Raw genomic sequence first — 26,007 nt, forward strand, 5'->3', positions numbered from 1 at the left:
AATCAACTTTAAAGTTGTCCAAATGAAGTTCTTAGCCATGTATAATACTAAGTTTTGATATATTTACGGTAGAAAATGTATGTAGTATCTTTATGGAAAGTGATCTTTAATTAATATCCTAATGATTTTTGCCGTAAAAGGAAAATCAATAATTTTGACCCATACAATGTATTTTTGGCTATTGCTACAAATACCCCCGTGCTATTTATGACTGGTTTTGTGGTCAAGGGTCACGACTCAAGGATCCAAATAAACCTAATTTAATGAGAAAGAGAAAACAGTATTTTATGAGTGGACAATTTCATATGCACATTTGAACAATGTGGTTCATAAGACAAGAAAAGTAAGTAAGGTCCACCCTTAAACCGAACCATCGGTGGGGCATAAGCATTAAGCAGATTGTACAAAAGCATACAGACAGAATGGAGAAAATTCAAATGAATTAGACAAAATGTAAAATAGTTACATAGTGCCATGAGACTGTGTTTGTCCAAATACTTTTGAGGCCACTGGTCAAGTTGTTGTGCATGACAAAAACTTACTAAAATCAGTTTTTGTAACATTTATTTGAGACAGCTTACAAAGACTCTTCAAGCAAAAAGCAACCCACAACGACTTGCTCAAGGGTGCTGATCGCCGGCTTTATTACCGTAACCTATGTTCACACACATACACCAGAACGTTTATGTCAGCACGTTGCAAATCTTGCAGATGTGACAGAAAACCTGTCTAACACTGGCAGCAAACAGAAGAGGCCAGCAATACAAGTGTCTCTTTGTAGGCCGTGGGGCTGTGGTGCCATAAAGCACCCGTCTCCTGCCTCAATCCCTGTCTTCACACATCCATGTCAGCCGCCAAGATCAGGCGAGACCCTGGCTTGCGTACTTTGGAGGCCGGAGGTTATATAAATGAACATCAGAGCCACTGTTCACACTCTGGTACTGACCAGCAAAACTGTTAAAATGCCATGTCTGCAACTCTCCTCAATGCCATCCCTCACTCGTGCTCAGCTAATCGCTCTGTTCTTATAACTGGAACTCCACACTTCAGATAAATACAATAGTCTGAGACCAATAGTGAAAATGCTTCTTGTTTGCATTTTTCTAACTACAAATGAATTTATCAGCATATCAATTAATGCAAGTTAAAACCTAATAATTATGTTTTCCAGCATGATTTCTTAATGCTCCAGTGAAAGCAAGAACACGAGCTTCTGTGCAAATAAGGTCACACGGTTAAAATAACATACAGTATTTGTTTATTTTTGATTAGTGAACAAGAAAAATCTTTAATTTCATGCCATTATTTTAGACTTCTCAGCATTTTAAAACTTATTTCTAGGTTTAAGGACAAACATTTTCAAAATCAGACTTCACTTATGGACACTGCAAATAATCAGTTGTATGACAGTAATGCTTGGGCTTTTGTAGAGATCTTGCACCTCCTTGTGGTCTGATGTAGCCTAACTGACAGCACCTGAAAATCACTATTTTTTATTTTAGCTTTTCAGTCTCTCAAAATGGATTTCACCATAAAATTAAAGTTTAAAATATACATAAAATGAAATATAAAATTGCACACGCATAAAAGAGTAAGAAGGAAAAAAAAGCAGAGAAGTTCCAGCACTATTTTTTAATAAATCTGACAATAAACTGAGGGCAACTTTTCCTCAAGATACAACAGATCAATCTGCTTCAGATTGGTGTAGTTTTCAACATGGAAATATATTGTAGACAAGGTATCTTGTGTCAAAATGTATCAATAATAACAATTTAATTTATTCACTCTAATTTTTATATTTAGATCACCTTTGCCACTATAAACAATTTAAAAACACTAAAAATATGATAATACTTTAAAATATAATCTTAAGTATTTTAACCAGGATTTTATTTGTGCACCCTTAAGTTCATGAATTCTTTTAACAATGTTCTTTTTGAATGTTGTCACAAATGCCCCACTTCTCTGGTTATCATTCATATTGGCATGCTAACTTTAAATTCATAACTGTGTTACAGAAAACTTGCCATTTCCACAGTAAAGATCAGTTTCTTCTTTCAGTTTGTTGAGAGGAAAGTGGAACTGGTTGACTAGTGTCTACACCCACAGACTTCTCAGAAACCTGCTGCATGCTGCCACTGCACCAAAATCTGTCTCATCTGTGTCTTCCTGCTTCACAATGTCCACACTGAAGGAAAAGGAATCTGGGGGTGGACACATACATATTTATGAATGCTCTCAAAAGAGAATTATGTTACAGTTCATTAATAAAAAAGCATATACAATATTTAACCCATAAACTCAACCAATAAGAATCTTCTGGTGCAGTATTTTGCTCAGTAACAAGTGTTTGTTACAGAAATGTAAATTCAGCTACACAAAACAATATGTACATGCCATTTCCATCAAAAAGATCATCATCTTATTGCAGTTTCCTTAGATGTAAGTGAAACTGGTCTCCAAGGACCGAAAGCCCCAGACTTCTTTTACTGCTCATTTATAGAATGGAAAAATCTAAAAAAAAAAAAAAAAAAAAAATTGTGCTGCACAAATGGCTGCTAAAACATGCTCTCTAAAGAAACTGTTAATAGTTACATATAAGCACAATGCAAAATTGGATGAAACACTGTAAGTGCAAGTGACTGTTAATGTAGTCTAATATAACTCTTAAATTTAAATCATGATATAATGTTAAAATTGTTGGACATTTCAAAAAATATATATATATTGACAGTTTAAGGGGAGACACTGCAGGCAAAAATGCTGTTTTTTCATGCACCTGTCATGTTTGAGATTTTGGGCTATTTGGTTTTTCATAAAGTGTTTTTTTTTTCAGACTAGTGGAAAGAAAACATCCAAAAGACACTGTTAAGTGTTTCTTTTATAGCACTTTATCTATTTGTGTCAATAGATTTCAATTACAATATGTATTTTTAAAGGGTGTTTTCTCAAAATGAGTTTTTTCTCCTACACTGAGCCATAAATCTCCACTTCAGCAGCACTTACACACACCAAACTTTACGTTTTTATTCCCGTCTATATCCTGAAGGTTTTTACAGAGGGATTTGTTCATATATGATTTGCTTGATTATATACAACACTTTATTTCCCCCCCCAAAATTGAAAATATATTGTTTTCTGTCTGCTTTGAATATTTTCTGATTTATGGTGACAAATGAGATACCACAATATCTTTAAAAACATTTGACTCTATGTCAAAAAAATTAAACAATAAGCATTTTGAAACTGACTTCATCTAGTGTTTAGATTTTTGTACTAGAAATTTATGCAAATTTGTGCATATTACATTAAATAATATATTTATATATGTTAAACCTAACATTTTACAAAACTTGTAATACAAAAAATGTGCAATTATCAATGTAATCAATCAACAGGGGTAAGGCGATTACCTTTTTTTTTATTCTATTCACCTGTTGTGTCTTGCCTTAATTGAGAGTCCAGCATAAACAAGAGTTAGATGTTATTGGTAGTATATGAATAATTTATGCAAAATATTAACTTCAGTCACTACTTATTTATTCACCTTAAAAGATCATTCTAAACTTGACTTTCTTTTTTAGCAGAATGCTCACGTTTTCTGTCAAATGCATCACAAAAGTAGTCCAGATAAAACTTATTTAGGATTTTAAATTATTTGATGTATTATTATCATATATATTGTATCAAATTTACCTCAGAAACATATAGATATCAAAAACAGAGGATGAATCTTCAATTATCTGAATTTTAAAAAAAAAATCAGTCAAACATTGCCTTACTGAAAACTTTTATTTAAGCTTATTAGGGTAAAGGGTATTTTTTTGTTGATATTAACGTAAAGGATACCCCAAAACAAAAGCCACCTAATGATGGGAAGTCTGAAAACCGCAAATCGATTCTTTCGAATCCATATTCATGAGCATTTTGCTTTTTATCGCATTATTGCACCAATATGATTGTTTAATTCCATGTGTCTAAATTTCATGCAGCAATAATTGGCTTATTTAGTTCTTATTTGTTGATTTGTGAACTTGCTCGGATCGTATGATTCGTTATCGAATCGATTCAAGTGATTCATTGGCAATCAGACGTCAGTATACAAAGACGAGATTTTATTTGATTTTATTTTACATTAAGGGTCCGATTTATTGGTTTACATTAAGCTAAAATACTGTTCGGTTGTAGTTAAAATTAAAATATTACCCAGTGGCAATATTAGCATTAAAATAGCCTGCGTATGCTGCATTGTTACGTAGAAGGAAAAAACACTAAAGCTACAAGATAACGTTAACATAGACCGACAACTGAATGAAGTTTGCTGACTTTATTCATCATTAAAACTAAACGGTTTGAATTATTACCAGTAAATATATCGCTATACACAAGCCATTTAACGTTACAAAACATAACGTTACCACAGTTGACCGATTTTGGTCGGTCTGTGGACTAGCCAGGGAAGTTTCAGTAGCAGGTCGCTAAATATTGGTAAGACGGCATCATATTCAAAATAAAACATTACTAAGATTAGAACCCTGTGGAAAGCTAAAACTAATACGATCGCTGCCATGTTGTTGTTGACTTTAGGCTAATTTCATGGATCAGTCCTTGATTCAGCCTGAAAAAAGTAAGTTGTCGCTTTTCACGTGCTTTTCAAAGTCGTAACTTACCTACGAGCTAATGTTTGATCAATAAGAATAAAATTACTTACGAGCTAATGTTTGACAAGAACGTTGTTTATTGTTTTAATTGATTCAGTGGAACTGGTGGTTGTCACTCATGTCGTGGATGCCATCACGTTTTGGGCTCAGGTAAGCTAAAAGTCAATTTGACATGACAAAGAGAGGTAAACTTTACATCTCTTTGATTTAAGGTCGCATTGATTAAGCTGCCATTGTTAGCAATTGTTATCTACTTTAATATGTAGTGTCTCTTGATTTTTTTTTTTCTCATCAGAATGTGACGGCTGAAATAAATGAGAAGATAAATGAAATGCTGACTGAAAAATGCCCCAGCGCACCTATACTCATGGGAACGCCAAACTCACACAAGGCAAGTCATATACAGGTGCATCTCAATAAATTAGAATGTTGTGGAAAAGTTAATTTATTTCAGTAATTCAACTCAGATTGTGAAACTAGTGTATTAAATAAAATCAATGCACAAAGACTGAAGTAGTCTTTGTTTCTTTTAATCGTAATGATTTGGCACACATTTAACAAAAACCCACCAATTCACTATCTCAACAAATTAGAATACCTCATAAGACCAATAAAAAATTAGTGAGTTGTTGGCTATTTGAAAAATATGTTCATTTACTGTATATGTACTCAATACTTGGTTGGTACTTTAATTACTGCCTCAATGGAGGTGATCAGTCTGTGGCACTGCTGAGGTGGAATGGAACCCAGGTTTCTTTGACAGTGGCCTTCAGCTCATCTGCATTTTTTGGTCTCTTGTTTCTCATTTTCATCTTGACAATACCCCATAGATTCTCTATGGGGTTCAGGTTTGGTGAGTTTGCTGGCCAGTCAAGCACACCAACACCATGGTCGTTTAACCAACTTTTAGTGCTTTTGCCAGTGTGGGCATGTGCCAAATCAGCATCTTTAAAAAGCTGGTCAGCAGAAGGAAGCATGAAGTGCTCAAAAATTTCTTGGTAAATGGGTGCAGTGACTTTGGTTTTCAAAAAACACAGTGGACCAACACCAGCTGATGACATATCACACCACAAATCATCCTAGACTGTAGAAACTTAACACTGGACTTATATGATTAATGATTGTCTTCAGGACAACTGTCAGATCAGCAGTCTTCCCCATGATTGTGTAGCCTAGTGAACCAAACTGAGAGACCATTTTGAAGGCTCAGGAAACCTTTGCAGGCCTTTTGAGTTGATTAGCTGATTGGCATGTCACCATATTCTAATTTGTTGCGATATTGAATTGGTGGGTTTTTGTTAAATGTGAGTCAAATCAACACAATTAAAAGAACCAAAGACATATGTGCATTCAACTGATTTTATACACAAGTTTCACAATTTTGAGTTGAATTACTGAAATAAATGAACTTTTCCACAACATTCTAATTTATTGAGATGCACCTGTATGGTCAAATAGGAAAGGTCAAAAAAGGTTAGATATGACTCTTTTCCATTTTCTGTGTAGGTCTATGGGGCACGGTATTCAGAGGACAAGTGCTGGTACAGGTGTACTGTGCAACAGCAAACAGAAGACAAGGTATGTAAAAAGCAAGAAGGAGCTGCCACCCTTGCCAGATTATTGCTTCCCACAGTTCCCAGTGTGAGTGGGCCTTAGGGTGGGCTTCAGTGATAGGGACCAAATCAGATAGAAGACTCATCAAGGGAAGTAATGAAGTGTAACAGTCAAGTTCCAGAAGTTAAATGCCATTTTATTTTAATTTTTTAACAGTTTTAAATATTTGCAGTCTTGTGCCTTGGTCTTTTTGTTGGATTTTTCAAACTTTTTCGCTTTAAATCAAAGTTTGTAATGCTGCAATTCACCTCGTAGCTGCTTATTTCGTTGCTTATAACTTTTAAAAACAGACATTTTTCCCACAGGGATTTTCTGCTAAAAAAAGTGGGTGCCAATATTGCACTCTATAATCAGAAGTGGGTCAAAATGATTTTTTTATTGGATGATACGACAGTGGCCTTGGAATTTACTGAGAAATTGATGCAAATGCAGCATCACAGAAAAAATAGTGTGCTCAGCAGCAGTCACCCATGATTAATTATATATTTCAAAAGTGGTTTTCATTTCTTAAGGTGTAATTTTTATTATAGTGAACGTAATTTCTGACAACTTTATGAATAATTAGCAAAATGCAGAACTGTTTTGTAATATTTTAACATGAATGTGTTTCTCATGACTATCACATATCAGGTTCTTCTTTGTCTTTTTTTCCTCAGTTCTATATTTTGTACATTGACTATGGAAATACAGAGATTGTCAGTCGTTCTGATTTAGTCGAGCTCCCAGAGGCACTGCAGACAACAGGATTTGCAAAAAAGTACAAGTTCTGGGGCTTTCATGTGTCAAGCGAGCAGGATTCCCCACTTTTTTCACAGGTATCTAAAAAAACTGGACCGTTCACCTATGAATGTGATTTTTAATGGAGCTTGATGTATTCCCCAATTGTAAGTTGCTTTGGATAAAAGCGTCTGCTAAATGAATAAATGTATCCGATAAATGTTTTGCTTTGACTCTTACACACTAGGGAAAGTCCTTCCTTCAGAATATGATTCATGGAAAAAAGTTGCGTGTCCATAAAAAGTCAGTTTGCTTTGATGGAACCATCCTGGTTGAAGCCTTCCAGGGGAATCTTGACATTGGTGAGGAGCTGTTGAAATTTAAGTTTGCCAAAGTCAGTCTCCCAAGCAACAGGGAGAACTCCATTCCCTCAGTAAACCTGCAGGAGCACGCAGGACTGTGGCCCACCAGAACACCTCCGAGGGAGTTGGACACTCTTGGCTCTCCACTGGGGTGCATGCCCAAATTGCGACCAATATTCTCAGACTTGAAACCTCACATTATTAAGTATGTTTGACACAGACAATATTAGAAGTGTTTACCTCTAATTGTACAATCGATAGTTGACCCAAATATATCACTTTAGTCATTTAGCATCCAAGTGATCTTCATGAAGATCTTTTGATGAATGAAATGAGTTATGAATCCATGTTTTTCTTTGTTTTAGGGAGCAGAAAACCATCATTGCTCCCCAGCCTGTAGAGAAACTGAATGCTGGTCAGGAGACTCTTACTGAGATCAAGGCCTCAAAGACTGATGTAAATGGACAGCACTTGTGCTCTCAGGATACTGAGCAGGAACCGAATGAAACCGAGTCTGAACTACAGGTGGCACTTTCTCATTCTCTTAAATGTTTAACCAATATGATCTCATTTTCTTAAAATATTCACCCCACATCTGGTAATTCGCTTCTGATAGGGTTGTGGACATCAGACCTGTGGAAAAACAGCAGTTATCACCCAGTTGACACATTTTCCACTTAATATTCAAAGGGATTTAGATCCTGTTAGGTTTCAAAAGAGAGAAGAATATACCCATATCTTTTGTTGTTGATGCCAAAGAGTGTATACAGTCAACAAATTGAAAAAAATTAAATATATAAATTTAAATACATTTTAACATATTTAAATTAATTTGTTTATTTGTTGCCAATTGATGACATGAAAAATCTAGTAATCTCCTGAAGCAAAACCACTGATTTAAAACATTTCTAATTGTTAAAGATATTTCAAGAGTTAAACAAGTATAGAAAGTATAGATGGTACAAATACAGTTGAAGTCTGAAGTTTACACACACCTTACAATGATCCACAGCTGTGTTTTTTTCTTTGTTTAGTGATAGTTGTTCATGAGTCCCTTATTTGTCCTGAACAGTTAATCTGTCCACTTTTCTTTAGAAAAGTCCTTAAGGTCCCACAGATTCTTTGGTTTTTCAGCATCTTTGTATAACTGAACCCAGCAATGACTGTATGATTTTGAGACCCATATTTTCACACTGAGGACAACTCAGGGACTCATATTCAACTATTACAGAAGGTTTAAACACTCACTGATGCTCCAGAAGGAAAAATTATGCTTTAAGAGCCAGGAGGTAAAAACGTTTGAACGGTATGAGGATGTGTAAATTGTTCTTATTTTTCCTAAATATCATATTTTTTTTAATTTAATACGGCCCATCAGAAATTACAGAAGAAACTTACATGTTCCCCAGAAGACAAAGTCAGTCAAATTCACCCTGATATTCAAATTCAAAAAGTTTAATGCATCATTTTCCTTCTGGAGCATCAGTGAGCGTTTGGACCTTCTGTAATAGTTGCATATGAGTCCCTCAGTTGTCCTCAGTGTGAAAAGATGGATCTCAAAATCATACAGTCATTGTTGGAAAGGGTTAAAATACACAAAAATGCCAAAAAAACAAAGAATTTGTGGGACCTGAAGGATTTTTGTATGTAAACTTTTGACCAGGGTTTTAAGCATTTTTATAAATTCAACTATTATTTTCTCTTGTGGACTACATGTAAACATCTTTCTGAAATATGTTATTCAGGTTAGTACTAAAAAAAAAATAACATGCATTTTGTGTGATTTTGCAGATTCTGCAAGGTGTATGTACAATTTTGACTTCAACTGTAAAATAAGGGCACTTTTACAATAAAACAATAGTGTTCAAAAGTTACTGGCCCCCAAACGTTTTTAAAGAATCTTTTTTAAAGAATCTAATACTTCTAACTTAACAAGGACACAATAAATGTTGACATGAAGTCATTTTTCATGTTACGGAAGATGTTTATTTTCTGTGCACCAAATCTGTATATTAGACTGTGACACTTAAGACTGAAGTAATGGTTTCTGAAAATTCACAATATTTTTTTAAGGATTTTTTTTTAAACACAAATTTGTCAATTAACAATTAATCCTGCACACCTGCAAGTAATAGATGGTAGCAAATCAGACCAAACCCAAACCAAATACAAAACAACTCAAAAACCTAAAAAAGATCTCCAAATGTTTGAATGATAGCATGCATACACTGATGTTTAATTCTCATGATACCACATGTAAGAAATCACACTTGATTGCATCATGAACCTCCTACATGTGAAACCCCTCGTAAACATGTGAGAACATGCTTAAGATGATCTGCAACCGCTGTGCTGTTTTGTGTACCCAGAGGATGAGAGAGGTGATAAATGATAAAGACATGGAGATCAAGAAGCTAAAAGAGGAAGGAAGTGCCATCCAGCAGCATGCGTCTCTCCTGGTGCAGCAGCTAGAGGAGGCCAAATTAGAGCTTCAGGTGCCTGTTTCACACATTTTTAATTTGGGTGTTGAGTGTTTTTCGGCCATGACGCAGATTATTCTCATCCACCTTATTTTATTAATTTAATAACAGGCTCGCCTATTTGTAACTTGAATATGCTAGGCTTTCAGTGTCATCTGCTTCCATTTATTTAAATAATATATATAAATATATAAAACAGGTCCTTATACAGCGCAATATTTCAAGATGGTATTTCTTACTGTGTTATGTTGATGTATTATCATAACTATAACCACACTGGTTTGTAGCACAAATAGTTTTACTGTTTACCAGACTTTTTGTTGTTCTTCCATAGAGGATATTGCATCAAAAACCACACATGAACAGAGATTATAACTTTGTTCCACAATGCAATATGTGGATAATGGTTTGTTCTTTTCAGACACTGAAGGAGACTTATGAGAAGACAGTGGAGATTGAACATAATGGTCCTGCAACAGTTGCAAACAGAATATCCCAGCTGGCCAAGAAAGTGGATTCTTTGAGGAAACTAAGGTAACTTTTTTTTTTATGTATACTTGCTTCTACTTCTGAGTAGAATTAAACAATGTTTCTGACTTCAAATGATTGGTTTGAACCTCAGAGAGAGTAATCCATGCTCCACTGATGAAGATCACCTATTAGAGTCTATCACCATCGTCATGAACTACAGGATCTCAATGCCGTTGTGCTCAGAGAGGCTGGAGCTTGCATGGAAAGCTTATGATCAAACTTTGGAGAATCTAAGAGGCTGTCAAACTGTGAGTAAAATATACATTCTTCTGACCAATGAATGGATCAAATGAGTTCATATATAGATGAATGTCAACTCTGTAGCACAAAAAAAAGTTTTCCTTAAAGGGATTGTTCACCCAAAAATAAAAATTCTGTCATTAATTACTCACCCTCATAACCAAACTTATAAGCCCTTGGTTCATCTTTGAAACACAAATTTTAATATATGTGACCCTGGACCACAAAACCAGTCATAAGGTTAAATTTTACAAAACTGAGATGTATACATCATATGAAAGCTCAATAAATAAGCTTTCCATTGATGTATGGTTTGTTAGGATAGGACAATATTTGGCCGAGATGCATCTATTTGAAAATCTGGAATCTGAGGGTGCAAAAAAATCAAAATACTGAGAAAATCACCTTTAAATTTGTCCAAATTAAGTTCTTAACAATGCATATTACTAATCAAAATTACATTTTGATATATTTATAGTAGGAATTTTGCAAAACATCTTCATGGAACATGATCTTTACTTAATTTCCTAATGATTTTTGGCATAAAAGAAAAATCAATAATTTTGACCCATACTATGTATTTTTGGCTATTGCTACAAATATACCCCAGCGACTTAAGACTGGTTTTGTGGTCCAGGGTCACATATATATGAGATGATATCCAAGAGCTCTCTGACCCTCCATAGACAGCAATGGTACTACCATGGTCAAGGCTCAGAAATGTAGTAAATATTTGTTGAAATAGTCCATGTCACATCAGTGGTTTAATCATATTTTTTATAGGGCTGCACGATAAATCGCATGCACTTGTCATGCGTATCTCGTCAGTAAAGCCGGTTCTGTGAATCAGTAAATCGCGTTCGATTTTGAACATGATCTTGCATAGCTTTTCAGTGATCTACGGCTTTGTATGCACGTGATGGAGATTTACTACTAATCACAGAACCGGCTTTACTGATGAGATACGCATGACAATCGTAAAACAAAAAAAACAAAACAAAAATAATGACTAAATTTACGCTTGAACGATTAATGTCACAGTGTATATTTTAAAAATGACCTTACTACTTTTCTGGGCTTTGACCATAGAATTTCCCCTGCTGTCTATGGAGAGTCACAAAGCTCTTGAATTTCATCAAAAATATCTTAATTTGTGTTCTCAACAAATTAAGATGAACGAGGGTGTTATGGGTTTGGAACAACATGAGGTTGAGTAATTAATGACAAAATGTTCATTTTTGAGTCTCCCTTTAAAAAGACTAGTGTAGTTACCAGTATACAGTCATATTGAATTTCATGGTTTACTGTATCATGACATAATAAAGTATCTGGTCCTTAGCAGGTCTTAAAATTCGGAAAATAAATCGTCAGATAAACGTCATCACATGACATCACACAGTGTCATTATTTATTTAAGAAAAATACAGCCAAGAGGAAAAGGCCATGTGTGACAAAGTTAGGACACCCTATGAGTCAATTGCCTGTAGATCCACTTTTAGCAGCAATAACTTGAAGCATTCGTTGTCTGTGTGACTTTATCAGTCTCTCACATTGTTCCGAAAGAAATTTTGGACCACTCTTCTTTTCAAGTTGCTCCAGTTTATTGAGGTTTGTGGGCATTTGCTTATGCACAGCTCTCACCACAGCATTTGAGTCAGGATGAGCTCTGGACTTTGACTGGGCTTTTGCAACACCTTGATTATTTTCTTTTCAGCCATTCTGTTGTAGATTTGCTGTGTGCTTGGGATCATTGTCCTGTTACATGACCCAATTTCAGCTGTCAGACAGATGCCCTCACATTTGAAGAGAATTCTTTGATATACAGAGGAGTTCATGGCGACTCAATGACTGTGAGGAGCCCAGGCCTGTAGCTACAAAACAAGCCCAAAATTATCAGCCTTCCTCCAGCATGCTTGTCTTTTGGTATGAGGTGTTTGTGCTGATATGCTCTTTAGGTTTTCACTAAACTTGGCGCTGTGCATTATGGCCAAACATCTCCACTCGTCTGTTCAAAGGACATTATTCCAGAAGACTTGTTTTGTTCAGATGCAACTTTGCAGACCTAAACTGTGCTGCCATGTTTTTTTTAGATAGAAGATGCTTTCCTTTGCCAGGCTTCTAAACATGCCATTTTTGTTCCATATTTTTCTAATGTTATTGTCATGAACTTTATCCTTTAACATGTTAACTGAGGTCTGTAGAGTCTGAGGTGTAGTTTTTGGGTTGTGTGCCATTTCTCTGAGCATTACACGGTCTGATCTTGGGGTGAGTTTTCTAGGACGTCCACTCCTGGAAGGAGAGGTGTCTGTTTTAAATGTCTTTCACTTGTGAGAACAAACATCAAATTGTTTGGACATGGCCATATTACACTTCTCAGATTGATGGCAGCAACAAATGCTTCTCTAAGAGGATTGCTGATGTCTTACCTCCTTGGCATTGTGTTAACACACACCTAAAGGCTCCAGACTAGCAAACTGCCAAAGCTTCTGCTTTTAGAGGCGCTCAGACTTGCTGATGATCAGTTAATCAAAGGTATTTGATTAGCAGTGCTTGACTGTTATTTACCCTCTTTATTCAAATGTTAACAGTAAGGGTGTCCTAACTTCGTCACACATGGATTTTCCATTTTAGCTTTATTTTTGTTCAATAAATGATGGCATGGTGCAATTTATCATGTGTTGTTGTTCATCTGAGGTTTTATTTTCCAAATTTTAAGACCAGCCATGGACCAGATTTTTTTTTATGATATCCTGATATGGAAAACCATGAAATTCAATGGCGTGCCTTAACTTTTTCACATGACTGTATGCTGTTCTTGTTAGGAGCAGTTTTACATTCCCTGTTGTCTTCTGTTGACTGTAGCATTGCTTATTAGATCGCTTGTGTGTTCTGTCAGATGGCGGATATAGAGTCACTGGTGAACATTAGGAATGAGGCCCGTGGTGTGCTCTTGTCTGCTGTAGATGATTTCCTGCAGGAGGTGGACAAACTGCCAATCAACAAACGCATGGACCGGCTGAAGGTATGTAGTTAAGATAGATACAAATGAGTATTATTTTAGTATTATTTATTTATTGTAATAGTACTTGTTTTTATATGTTCTTCCCTTTTTTTAGCAATTGTGTGCCATGGAGTCATTGATATTAGTTTTTATTTTATGTAACTTTATTTGTATTTGAGTTTTAGTAATTGTCAGTATTTTAACCTATTTTGTTTCCGTTTAAGATAAGTTTTCCGTCTAATATATATATATTTTTTTTGTGACCCTGGACCACAAAACCAGTCATAAAGTCAATTTTTAAAATTGTTATTTAGTTTTAATCATCTGAAAACTGAATAAGTAAGCTTTCCATTAATTTATGGTTTGTTATGATTGGACAATATTTGGCTGAGATACAACTATTTGAAAATCTGGAATCTGAGGGGGCAAAAAAATCCAAGTATTGAGAAAATTACCTTTAAAGTTGGCCAAATGAAGTTCTTAATGCGTGTTACTAATCAAAATGTAGGTTTTGATACATTTACGGTAGGAAATTTACAAAATATCTTCATGATCTTTGCTTAATATCCTAATGATTTTTGGCATAAAAGGAAAATTTATCATTTTGACAAGGTATTTTTGGCTATTGCTACAAATATACCCGTGCTAATTAAGACTGGTTTTGTGGTTCAGGGTCACAGTTTCAGTTTTGTTTTAATGTTTTTAGTTAACAACACTGGTACAAATGCATCACTTTCTAAATATTTCACAGAAATTGTGTTTTATTGAATTAGTCAGATTAGGCCTCTTTGAAGTATAAGATAGATTGCTTCAATCAACCATTCAGAGGCTATGCTTGGTTCTGGACTGTCTTGTACAGTATTTCAGTTTCTTGATTTTTACAACTATATTAAATATATGAAAAGCCCATGAATAAAAAACAAAACAAATACATGGTATGTGGCGATTTGTCTGCCAACTTTTCATTACTACATTTTGAACTGTGTCGTCTGCATATATAGGATGTTGCAACCTCGCTGACTGCAATATTTAGCTCTGTTATACTGGAGGAGCAGACCGAAGAGTGCTCTTTTGAGAAGTTCTGTGAGTGGAAGGGGCACAAACAACAGAAAATCAAAAATGTGCGAAAAACTACTGATGAAGCTCTCTTTGCACTTAGCAGCTGGGCAGCCAAGCTTAGCAAGGTACATTCTCTAATGCAGGGTTCCCCAAATCTTACCGCGGAGGTCCAATGCGCTGCAGAGTTTAGCTCCAACCCTGATCACACTCACCTACCTGTTATTCTCTAATGATCCTGAAGACCTTGATTAGCGTGCTCAGGTCTGTTTGATTAGGGTAAGAGCTAAACTCTGCAGGAAAATGGATCTCGAGGACCAGATTTGATGATCCCTGCTCTAATGTAAACCTCATTAAATTCATGTGTGTGTAATTATTTGCCATTTAATTTAGATTGATAGGCATGGTTAATAGTACGAAGATACTTTGTTTGCTGCTGTATATGATGAAACCTTTGTTTTAGTTTTCATGTTTGATGGAGAAAACGTCATTGACCGAAGAAGACGTTGCTGAAGGCGTGGATGAGATCCTGATGAATGCTGACAATGCCTTGTGTGAAGAACTCGAAACTGAATTCTCTGTAAGAGTTTCTGTCCTGATCTTTACATTTTTGTACACTACATCTACTTTTCAGTCTGAACAAAGGCACAAACCCCCAGGTCTTCTCCAGAGTGACTTTATTCTGTGCAATTTCAGATGTTTGGGCAGAAAAAAGCTCACACTTAATTTGTTTCTCACTGTTTTCATAGGAACAAGATGATCAAGAGAGGAAAATAGTATTTAATGCATTTCGTAAAGCCATGCAGGACATCAAGAGAGAACAAAGTTTGTTAGAGGTGCTCAGGCAAAAGTACGAACTCAACACAAAGGTAAAAAGAGACTCTTTGGATTAATTTTGAAAAGCTGATTTTATGGAAAGCTGATATTCGCTTTATGGAGATTCATAAATGTGTATATATACACTACCATTCGAAGGTTTTAGTTACAGCAGTAAGATTTTTTTTCATAGTTTTGAGAAGTCTCTTCAAGAGATGCTCATCAAGGCTATTTTTTTAGTAAACTACTAACAATGTTCTAACATGGCTGATTTTGGAGCTCATTTCTTCTTATTATTAATGTTCCAAACAATACTTCTTAATATTTTTGTTAACATTTTTCTTTATATTTTGGTCATTAGAAAGTTCAAAATAAAAGCATTTATTTGAAATCTTTTGTAACATAAATGGGTTTACTGTCACTCTTACCAATTTGATCAAATTAAAAAAAATACTTACTTACCCCATGCGTTTTAACTGTGATGTATACATTGTTTTCATTATAAGTTTTATTAGTCGCAACAGCCATAATGTTTAACTGCAGTTTAAGCTGGAAATACAGCAGTGGCAGAGCGGCCCTCCTAAAGCAGACGAGCTGTTTGCGGTGAAGAAGCGCATCAGGAGCCTGAGATCTCAGCTGCGCTGGAAGCTAGTGGAAGTCAGCTGTCTGGAAGAGGTAAGAACAGCCCTACATAATGTGCTCTGAGAAACCACATGATGGGGCCACAGTTCATAAAATGTACACAGTGCTGGGAGCTCACATGGTGAGGGTCTAAATATTGATTTATTGGTTTTATTTTTAAAAATTAATTATTGCATGCAGCTCATATGTTTATTGATTAACTTACCTGTTATGTAACTGGGATACTCTTAAACATAAAGGTTCTTTAAAAGGTTCTTCACAGTGATGCCATACAAAGAACCATTTTTGCTTCCACAAAGAACCACTCAGTCAAAGGTTCTTTAAAGAACCATCTCTTTCTTACCTTTTTATAATCTGAAGAACCTTCTTTCACCACAAGGAACCTTTTGTGAAACAGTAAGGTTCCTCAGATGTTAAAGGTTCTTTATGGAACCATTTAGACAAAAAAAGGGTTCTTCTACGGCATCATGCAGCACCTTTATTTTTAAGAGTGTAGCTGGTTGCGTTCACTGGAAATGGTCAGTTTATCTACTTGAGTTTCCTGCAGGCAGAAGAACTGGATCTGCCAGAGATCCTTAAGAAGAAGGAGGAGATCGCAGAGACAAGAAATGCTCTCTTTCAAGAAATCAGCAATGAGAAGAAGCAATATGTATGTTTAGATGTGTATAAAGATCTTTCGTATTCTTAGATACTGGGCTTAGATTCTAGTACAGACACAGTTAAAGTATTAGTTCACTTGCATAACAAAAATGTACAGATAATTTACTCACCCCCTTGTCATCCAAGATGTTCATGTCTTTCTTTCTTCAGCCATAAAGAAATTTTATTTTTTGAGAAAAACATTTCAGGATTTCTCTCCATATAGTGGATATGTATGGTGCCCCCAAATTCGAACTTTCAAAATGCAGTTTAAATGCAGCTTCAAAGGGCTGTCTTATCTAGCGAAACGATCGGTTATTTTCTAAACAAATTGACAATTTATATACCTTTTAACCTCAAATGCTCGTCTTGTCTAGTCTCTGCAATTCGCATGCATAGTCTAAGTGATCTGGGTCAAAACAGTTGGGGTATGTTGAAAAACTTTTAAATTGTCCTACATCACTGCAGATATACTGATCCAGTGTTTACAAAGTGAACATGCAAAGAAGTTCAAACACCCTTTACAAAACAAAAAAGTTAAAACAGTGTTGTAGGACGATTTTGAAGTTGAAGACGAGATGGGAGTTTTTCAACATAGCCTAACTGTATTGACCTGGATTACAGACTACACATGCACATCGCAGAGATGAGACAAAACGAGCATTTGAGGTTAAAAAGTATATAAATTGTCAATTTGTTTCGAAAATAACCGATCGTTTCGCTAGATAAGACCCTTCTTCCTCGGCTGGGATCGCTTGGAGCCCTTTGAAGCTGCGTTTAAACTGCATTTTGGAAGTTCAAACTTGTGGCACCATACATGTCCATCATATGGAGAGAAATTCTGAAATGTTTTCCTCAAAAAACATATATATTTTTTTATAGTTTGTTTGATCTGTTAAAAAGTATATAAATTGTCAATGTTTTTATTATTATATACTTTTTAACCACAGTTGCTCATCTTGCACTAGCTTGACCTCACGCATTGCATAGTCAAGTTGGAAAGGTCAAGTTGGGTTTTCCCCAAAAACCTTAATTTCTTTTCGACTGAAAAAAGAACGATATGAACATATTGGATGACATAGGAGTGAGTAAATATTTTAATTCAGGACTGAACTAATCCTTTTAAGAATGACAATATAGTGGATTATTCATGTATGCAGAATGTCATACTTTTTGTTGTTTTATTGGATTTTAAGTCCACTCGAACTGTCTTTATACCTTAGAACAATGGTTCAGGGGCCCCCAGGACTGGAATTAAGAACCACTGCCTTAGAACAGGGATAGCATGGGATAGAAATGCCAAAGTTTGTGCATTAGTTTTGTGAATTTATGTTGAAAGTTAAATTACATTTCAGATGTTAAAAATCAAGAAAATTCCTGACACCTAATAACTGAAGTGTCCATTATGTGTTGATGTGCAGATATTGCTGTGTGACCTCATGAAAAGAGGCTTTCTTGAGCTGCCAATGATCTATCCTGATGCAGAAATTAATGGCTATATGGTAAGTACTTTTTGACACTACCTACAAGCCTCTGTTTTCTCTTAAAAATGTACTACGATTTAAACTAATTTATTTATTTAGCATTACTTTGTATAAAGGAACTATACAAAATTACTAGAATAATACAGTCATGCAGGTATCAAAAAAAGTGGGGAAAACATACCGCCACGGATTTTCCCGGAGCTGGTATGAGTGGAAAACATGGATGGCGGGATGTGTTATTAAATGGTGCATTGTTTATGTTATATGTTGTATTCTCCAAATGTTGAATTTTAAATAGTTGTATTGATTGCATATTGGCAGCCAAATTTATACTGAATATGTTCTGGAAAGATTTGATTAATTACAGTTTTAATATAGGAAATAAAAAGTCTTTAATTGTAAAGCAGTATTGCTTTTTTTTTTTTTTTTTTTACTCTTGCAAACTAGTTGATGACAGTGTGTCTCTTGATGGCCATGGTGGAAGTGTTTCAGTGTATTTGAGACCATTGCGATAAATTTAATATAGCTATTCAATATACTGTACAGTTTGTACAATTCATGCCTGATGTTGCCATCTAGGAACAGGGAAACCAAATCAAACAATGCAATGTAATGCTGTAAAGTTGGCTATCTGAATTTTATCATAATTTTACCCATTAAAGCGGTTATCTTTGCCATCATCGGAACAGTTGCACCCCCCCCCCCCAGGTTGACAGTTATTCATTTTTTTTTTTTTTTGCATATATGTGCTTTTAGAACTCTGCAGGACTGTTAATGAAGAGCTTGGACAGAGACATGTTTGACGCAGAGCCAATGAAAGAGCTGAGTGGGAGGAGACCTCTTCTTAGCACAGACTTCCAGGGACAGAAAGTAGTCCTGAAGGTTTGCTTTGTTTTAGTCAAGGCACAATGAGAATATATGTACACTACAAGCCAAGTGAGGACACACATACTCATTATTTAAATTTTGAAACAATATTAAATAATAAGAAAAAAAAAACGTTTTTTTTAAGCTTTCCAAGGCTAGATTTATTTGACAAAAATACAGTTTAACTTCTAACTAACTAGAAATCATTTTAATAGTCTAATTTAGTACTCAATTTTCTCTTTTTTTGTGCTCAGGTATTATGAATTATTAATTTTAGGTTTTAGTATTATTAGATTTTCATTTTTGCTTCGTACTTCGTGGAAACCGCGATACATTTTTCCAGGATTCTTTGATGAATAGAAAAAGGTGCAGTGAATAGAATTTATTTGAATTGGAATCTTTGCATCCTTGTTAAATACAAATTGTAATTTCTTACTTGAATGGTAGATTATCTCACTTTCTACATAAATAATATGTAGTTCACTTCCAGAACAAAAATTTACACAATGCACTCACCTCATTGTCATCCAAGATGTTCATGTCTTTGTTTATTTACCGGTAGTTGTCAAGAAATGTTTTATTGGGAAAACATTTTGACTGATCGTTTCACTAGATAAGACCCTTATTCCTTGGTTGGGATCATTTAGAGCCCTTTGAAACTGCATTGAAACTGCATTTTGGAAGTTCAAACTCGCAGGCACCATTAAAGTCCACTATATGGAAATAATTTCTGAAATGTTTTCCTTCAAAAAACATAATTTCTTTACGACTGAAGAAAGAAAGGCATGAACATTTTGGATGACAACAGGGTGAGTACATTATCTGTAAATTTTTTTGTTCTGGAAGTGATCTTCTGCTTTAAGCAGCACAATTGTTTTCAACTATGATAATAAAAAAAAAGTTTCTTGAGCACCAAATTAACATTAAAATGATTTCAGCACTTTAGCTATCTTTCGTTTAAAAATATGCCACAGGGTAGGGCTGCTCGATTATGGCGTAAGCGCACAAAGGGGATGCTTTATCTCGATTATTGTATTTTCATAATCGTTTGAAGCCGAAATCGTAACTGAATTTCGATTAATTGCACAGCCCTACCACAAGCTTTGATATTGTTAACCTAATTCAGTACCATTCATACCATTCAACGTTTTGTTGTTGCTGTACATTGCTGAATGTTTCTAAACGGGTTGAGGGTTGTTTGCAGTGCTATGCTGTGGATGAAGAGACAGAGGCGAAGATTCTTGAACAAGCTGCTGAATATCACAGAGCTCAGCAGCAGAATCCCACAACTGTTCCTCTCCTGGCGCTGTTTTGCGGCAAAGTTCTGTTTCATCTTTTACTATACTAGTTTCTGACTTCATAAAGCAGAGTGGACCTCAGTACAAATTTCAGTGATATTACTGCTCTGTATCAGCGCATGTGTAAAATGTCTTCTGTTTTGTCCAGTCTGATCCACTGGCATACGTCATGGTACCACACTACTCTAATGGAAGTCTCAGAGCCATTCAGAAATCCTCCCCACTGTCCCCCTGTGTAAGTACATCACTTCCAAGTGTATCTGTAGGCATTGTAGATGGGTAGTAAAGTTTGTCAGATTAACATAACATTATAAAACATGTAAATCTTACTGAGCCCTTTGAATTGAGTCACTTGAGCATTAACATGTTTAAAATTTGGCAGCATCTTCATACAGCATTGTGAAAAGCAATTTTTTGCTCTCTGAATTGTTGTGACAGGAGATCAGGAAGGTGATGAAGGGCGTAGCTCTGGGACTGCAGAGTCTTCATGCAGCATCTCTTATTCATGCATCTCTGCATCCCAACAACGTGTTTGTCATCGGCCGAGAGAAAGGCATTGTTGGAGATTATGATTTCACCAAGGCACCTGTAAGTCACATAAAAAAAAAGCTAATGACGTTATGGATTCCAAAAAAAACTTAGTTCACCCAAAATTTAAAATTAAAATTTGATTATCGGTGCAGGGCATCCAAGATGTAGGGGACTTTGTTTCTTCAGTAGAACACAAAGATTTTTATCTAAACCGTTGCAGTCCGTCAGTCATATAATAGCAGTCAATGGGACCTACGGCTTTGAGATTAAAAAAAACAGACACAGACAAAACATAAACAAAATGAATGTTAAGTTATTTACATTGTTAAAGAGTTAAATTATCATGCTAAACATGGCCAAAGTTTTAAAAAATGTTTTGGACGTATAACTGTATTTCTGTGCCGAATACACACTTCCAGGTTTCTTACAAGTTTTGAGAGTTTTTTTTTCGATCATGGCTCTTCATGACGTCCTAAAGGGTGGAACTCCTTGTGGCATTTCTCCCGGAAGAGTCTGCCCGCGCACACACCGACCAGAGCAAGAGCAAGTGCACGCCCATCAACGTGCTTCATTCGGCTGCACGGGACTCACTCATAAAGAATGTCTCTAAAGAAGTGTGGTTTTGGTTGTAAGGTAAAGATAACCTTTCTCAGCTTCCCCAAGAACCCAGCGTTAAGTGAACAATGGATACAGTTTTTTTTTCCGGGACTGAGTTTTGCAGAGTGTGTTTGTTGACGAACATTTTATAAACAAGGCCCATTTCTATGCTGGATTTGCACATAGTTTGATACTGAAAGATGGAGCAGTCCCAGCTATAAAAGATCCTGGTCATGATTAAGAACTGCAGATGGTAAGTAAAACGGCATCAAATGTTTGTGTTTTGTTGGCAATCGGCACACGAGTGCTCGTCAATCTTTAGCTCCACCCACGTCGCACCTCCAGGAGCTCGGCAGTTTTCGGAGAGAATTGTAAAGCTTTATATTTCTTTTGTAAATATGATACAACAAAAGAGTTTTTGCAGATATTTTGCGGCTGTTGTGAACGTGCTCAGGACAGTTGCACATTGCAGTGGATCAGAGTTAAAAAAAATTATATAAATACTGTTCAGTTTCTTCCACAGACCAATTGTTTTGTGTGTTAAGACCTCAGTGTATCATCGCAAACCGCAGAGTTTAATTTGGTTTTGTCTGTGAATGTTTTTTTGACTCTCAAATCCATGGGTTCCATTGACTGCCATTATATGACTGACTGCAACAGTTTGAGTTAAAAATCTTTGTGTTCTACTGAAGAAGCAAAGTCACCTACATTTTGGATGCCCTGGGATCCCTTTAATGCAGCGGTTATCTATTCCAGTCCTCGCACCCTATCTATTTGAACATAAGTGCCCTTCGAAGTGGACATCTCAGGATATTCTGCCCTATATATATATATACTGTATGTATATATATATATATATATATATATATATATATATATATATATATATATATATATATATATATAGGTGAAATATTTATTTATTTATATATATATATTCATTAAAGCGTGCACAATGTATTTATTTACAGATGCATTCATTTCACACTTCTCTAGTAAGTTTCGTCTGTGTGTAAAGATGCTGTATGCGATGGCGTAGCGCAAATATGTGAATGAATGTTCTAAAGCGAGGACTGAAATTAAGAACCACTGCTTTAATGGAAGCAGACCTGGTCTTGATTATTAAATCTTATAAATTAGTTTTTAAATGATTATTTGGTTTTTATAGGAGCAAAGGGTGTTTGACAGCGGGATGGTGGCTGGTTCCCTCAGTCTGGTGGCTCCTGAGTTGAAGCAGGGTCAACTGCCTTCCCCAGCCAGCGATATGTTTGCCTTTGGAGGCATCATGCTCTGGGTAGAACTGTTACTTATTTATTTGCTTCCTTACTTACACCACTGGTTAAATTATATAATTAAATATTATATATTAATGATTAAATTATAAATATAATTTAATGTTTTTGAAAGTAGATGTTTTTAACAGTGAAAAAAGTAATATTGTGACACATTTTACCATTTAAAAAAGTTTTCTATTCAAATATATATAAAAATGTACTTTATTCCTCTAATGAAAGCTGAATGTTCAGCAGTTATTACTCCAGTTTTCAGTGTCACATGATTCTTCAGAAATCATGATAATATGCTGAATTGTGGTTCACTTAGTCATAACGGTTTTTATTATTATCAGTGTTGAAGACCATTGCTGCCACTAAATATTTTTGTGGAAACCATGACACATTTATTTCGGGATTCTTCAATAGAAAAATGAATAGAAGTTCAAAAAACAGCATTTATTTGAAATATAAATCTTTTGAAACATTATAAATGTCTTTACTGTCACTTTTGACTAAGACTGGAGTAATAACAATTCAGCCTTGCCATCACAGGAATAAATTACATTTTAAAATGTGTTCAAATATATAACAGTCTGTTTAAATTGTATTTAAGTTTACTTTTTTACTGTATTTTTGATAAAATAAATGCAGATTTGGTGAGCATAAAAGACTTCTTTCAGAAATATTACAAATTCTTAATTGCTCTACGAACTCTTAAACTTGTTTATTTTCTGTCATTTTTATATTATGAAAGAAAATTATAGCATACAATTTCTAGTACACTGCCGTTCAAAAGTTTGGGATCAGTAAGATGTAATTTTGTAATGTTAGTCTTTTCTGCTCATCAAGGCTGTGTTTATTTGACTAAAAATACAAAAAAAAACAGTAATATTGGGAAATATTATTGCAATTTAAAATAGTGGTTTTCTATTTTAATATACTTTTAAAATAGAATTTATTTATGTAATGCAAAGCTGAATTTTCAGCATCAGTACTCCAGTCTTCACTGTCATATTATCCTTCACAAATTAATCTAATATGCTGATTTATTACCAGTGTTGGAAACAGTTGCTGCTTAATATTCTTTTGGAACGTGTAACATTTTTTTTCAAGATTCTTTGATGAATAAAAAGTCAAAAAACAGCATTTATTTAAAATAGAAATCTTTTGCTACAATATACACTACTATTTAAAGTTTGGGGTCAGCACATTATTTTATTCGGCAAGGATGTGTTAAATTGAATAAATGCTTTTTGTTAATCAAAAAATGCTGAAAAAGTATATCAGCTTCCAAAAATATATTAAGCAACGCAACTGTTTCCAGCATTGATAATAAATCATCATATTAGAATGATTTTTGAAGGACTGTGTGACAATGAAGACTGGAGTAATCGCTAATGAAAATTCAGCTTTGCATCACAGAAATAAATTACATTTTAAAGTATATTAAATAGAAAACTGTTATTTTAAATTGCAATAATATTTCACAATATTATTTATTTCTGTATTTTTGATCAAATAAATGAAACCGATCCTAAACAGCAGTGTTTATTAAATATAAATAAAATATATAAATTGTACATAAAACGATAACACATTTCATGTTAATTTTTAGATTTTCTGTCAGTAAAGGTGACTTATTTGTTCACAGCTGCATGTTCCAGACTTCAGCGGAACTCTAGAAAGTGAGCGTCCAGACGAGTTCACTGGTTTGAGTTTGGTATGTAGAATATAAGAGCTGGTAAATATTATTTTAAAATGACCACTCCAAAATGATTCAAACATCTATCTCTGACAGGATGCCAAATTGCACAAGCTCCTCTTAAAGCTGCTGATTTCCCCTACAAGACTGTCCGCTTCTGAGACCCTAAAGGAAGACTACTTCATCTAGGTTGATGTGTAAAAGTGAATTGAGTTGATGTTTGCGTTCTTTGCCCTTTTTCCTTATAATTTTCTTTTAAGAAAAAAGAAACCCAGGGGTGTTTGTTTATTCATTTTTCAAACCTTGTTTCGTGTTCCTGCAATAAATAAAAATAAGTTTCTAAAGGCAGAAAATAGTGCAAATCTTGGTCAGTACAGAAAATTGTGCATTTTCTTTCTATAAAATACTTGTTTTTTCCAGTTTTAACCGTTTTCTCCCATTCTAGTCCAGATCCACAGAACGTCAAAGGTTGTCAGCTGTAATCTCAGTCAGTGACAAGACCTTTGAAATTGTCTTTCTGTTCTTTTTTTTTCCATCTTCATCAAACCGTGACACACAAATGCAGTGCAGGAAAATCCTGATAGGGCGAACAGTTTGGCATGCTAATGAATCTTCACTGACATTATTTGAGAGTATGATAACTTTCTGTCATCAACAAATTAGTGAGAAAATAACCCATTTTCATTAGTATTTTTGGCATAGTACACTTACACACCCTTCACATTCACCCTCTGTGATTGTTGACCTTGGATAGGTCACCTGATTTTCCCAGTGATGTTGGTTCTCCACTAGCCACTTTTTTGTACAAATCAGTCCCAACGCTGACGAAAGGTACAATTTATGCCACTTGGGAAGAAGCTCATCAAGCTGAGATGTTAAAAGTTATGTAGCAATTGTTTTGACTTACTGGAATTATAGCACAGAGTCATTTAACGTTGCTGTTATCCGGCGGGTTAAGAGTCTGGTTGACCCAAGGTCATTTACTACAATATAGCACTATTTAATATTTAAAAGGACTTTTAACAGTTTCTGCCTAAAAGAGATTGGTGACGTGAATTTACTAAGAATAACATTTTGCTAACAAGCTATGCTAAAATCCCTTAAATATGAGTATTTAGCTATAGTTACATAAGTATTTCATTGGAAAAATGAAAACTCATTATTGACTCTTGTGTCGTTTCAAACTCTTAAACCTGAAACGTTCTGTAGAGCATAAGATATTTTGAGAAATCTTTGCTGTTTTGCAGAAAGTAAGTCATAACAGGTTTGGAACGACATAAGTAATGACAATTTTTAATTTGGGGGGGGGGGGGTGAACAATCCATTTAAAGGAACACTCCACTTTTTTTTGGAAATAGGCTCATTCTCCAACTCCCCCCGAGTTAATAAGTTGAGTTTTACCGTTTTGAAATCCATTCAGCCGTTCTCCTGTTCTGGCGATATCACTTTTAGCTTAGCTTAGCATAGATCATTGAATCCTATTAGACCAATAGCA

At 35.0% G+C, this 26,007-nt stretch overlaps 1 protein-coding gene across 1 annotated transcript; it reads left to right on the forward strand.

Annotated features, from left to right (window-relative positions):
- The first annotated feature begins 4,596 nt into the window (after positions 1 to 4,596).
- On the forward strand, positions 4,597 to 24,701 carry stk31 (serine/threonine kinase 31). The gene is made up of 24 exons (XM_073846595.1): positions 4,597 to 4,627; positions 4,759 to 4,811; positions 4,957 to 5,052; positions 6,168 to 6,239; positions 6,932 to 7,090; positions 7,240 to 7,559; positions 7,720 to 7,879; positions 9,724 to 9,849; positions 10,256 to 10,368; positions 10,457 to 10,613; positions 13,502 to 13,627; positions 14,608 to 14,790; positions 15,126 to 15,242; positions 15,412 to 15,531; positions 16,022 to 16,153; positions 16,668 to 16,769; positions 18,181 to 18,261; positions 19,000 to 19,125; positions 20,315 to 20,431; positions 20,557 to 20,643; positions 20,847 to 20,996; positions 22,705 to 22,830; positions 24,462 to 24,530; positions 24,609 to 24,701. Exons 1-24 carry the CDS (start codon positions 4,597 to 4,599, stop codon positions 24,699 to 24,701), a joined length of 2,916 nt encoding a protein of 971 aa, XP_073702696.1.
- The last annotated feature ends 1,306 nt before the right edge of the window (positions 24,702 to 26,007 follow it).

Source organism: Garra rufa, chromosome 9 (assembly GCF_049309525.1).
Source record: "Garra rufa chromosome 9, GarRuf1.0, whole genome shotgun sequence".
Lineage (NCBI taxonomy): Eukaryota > Metazoa > Chordata > Actinopteri > Cypriniformes > Cyprinidae > Garra > Garra rufa.

What these genes read in the sequence shown, in the direction of transcription:
- stk31 (XM_073846595.1), top strand. Translation starts at nt 4,597, where the DNA reads ATGGATCAGTCCTTGATTCAGCCTGAAAAAA. An exon ending in AAACCGAGTCTGAACTACAG is followed by an intron (nt 7,880 to 9,723) that starts GTGGCACTTTCT and finishes TTGTGTACCCAG; the next exon opens with AGGATGAGAGAGGTGATAAA. An exon ending in TGGCGCTGTTTTGCGGCAAA is followed by an intron (nt 20,432 to 20,556) that starts GTTCTGTTTCAT and finishes TGTTTTGTCCAG; the next exon opens with TCTGATCCACTGGCATACGT.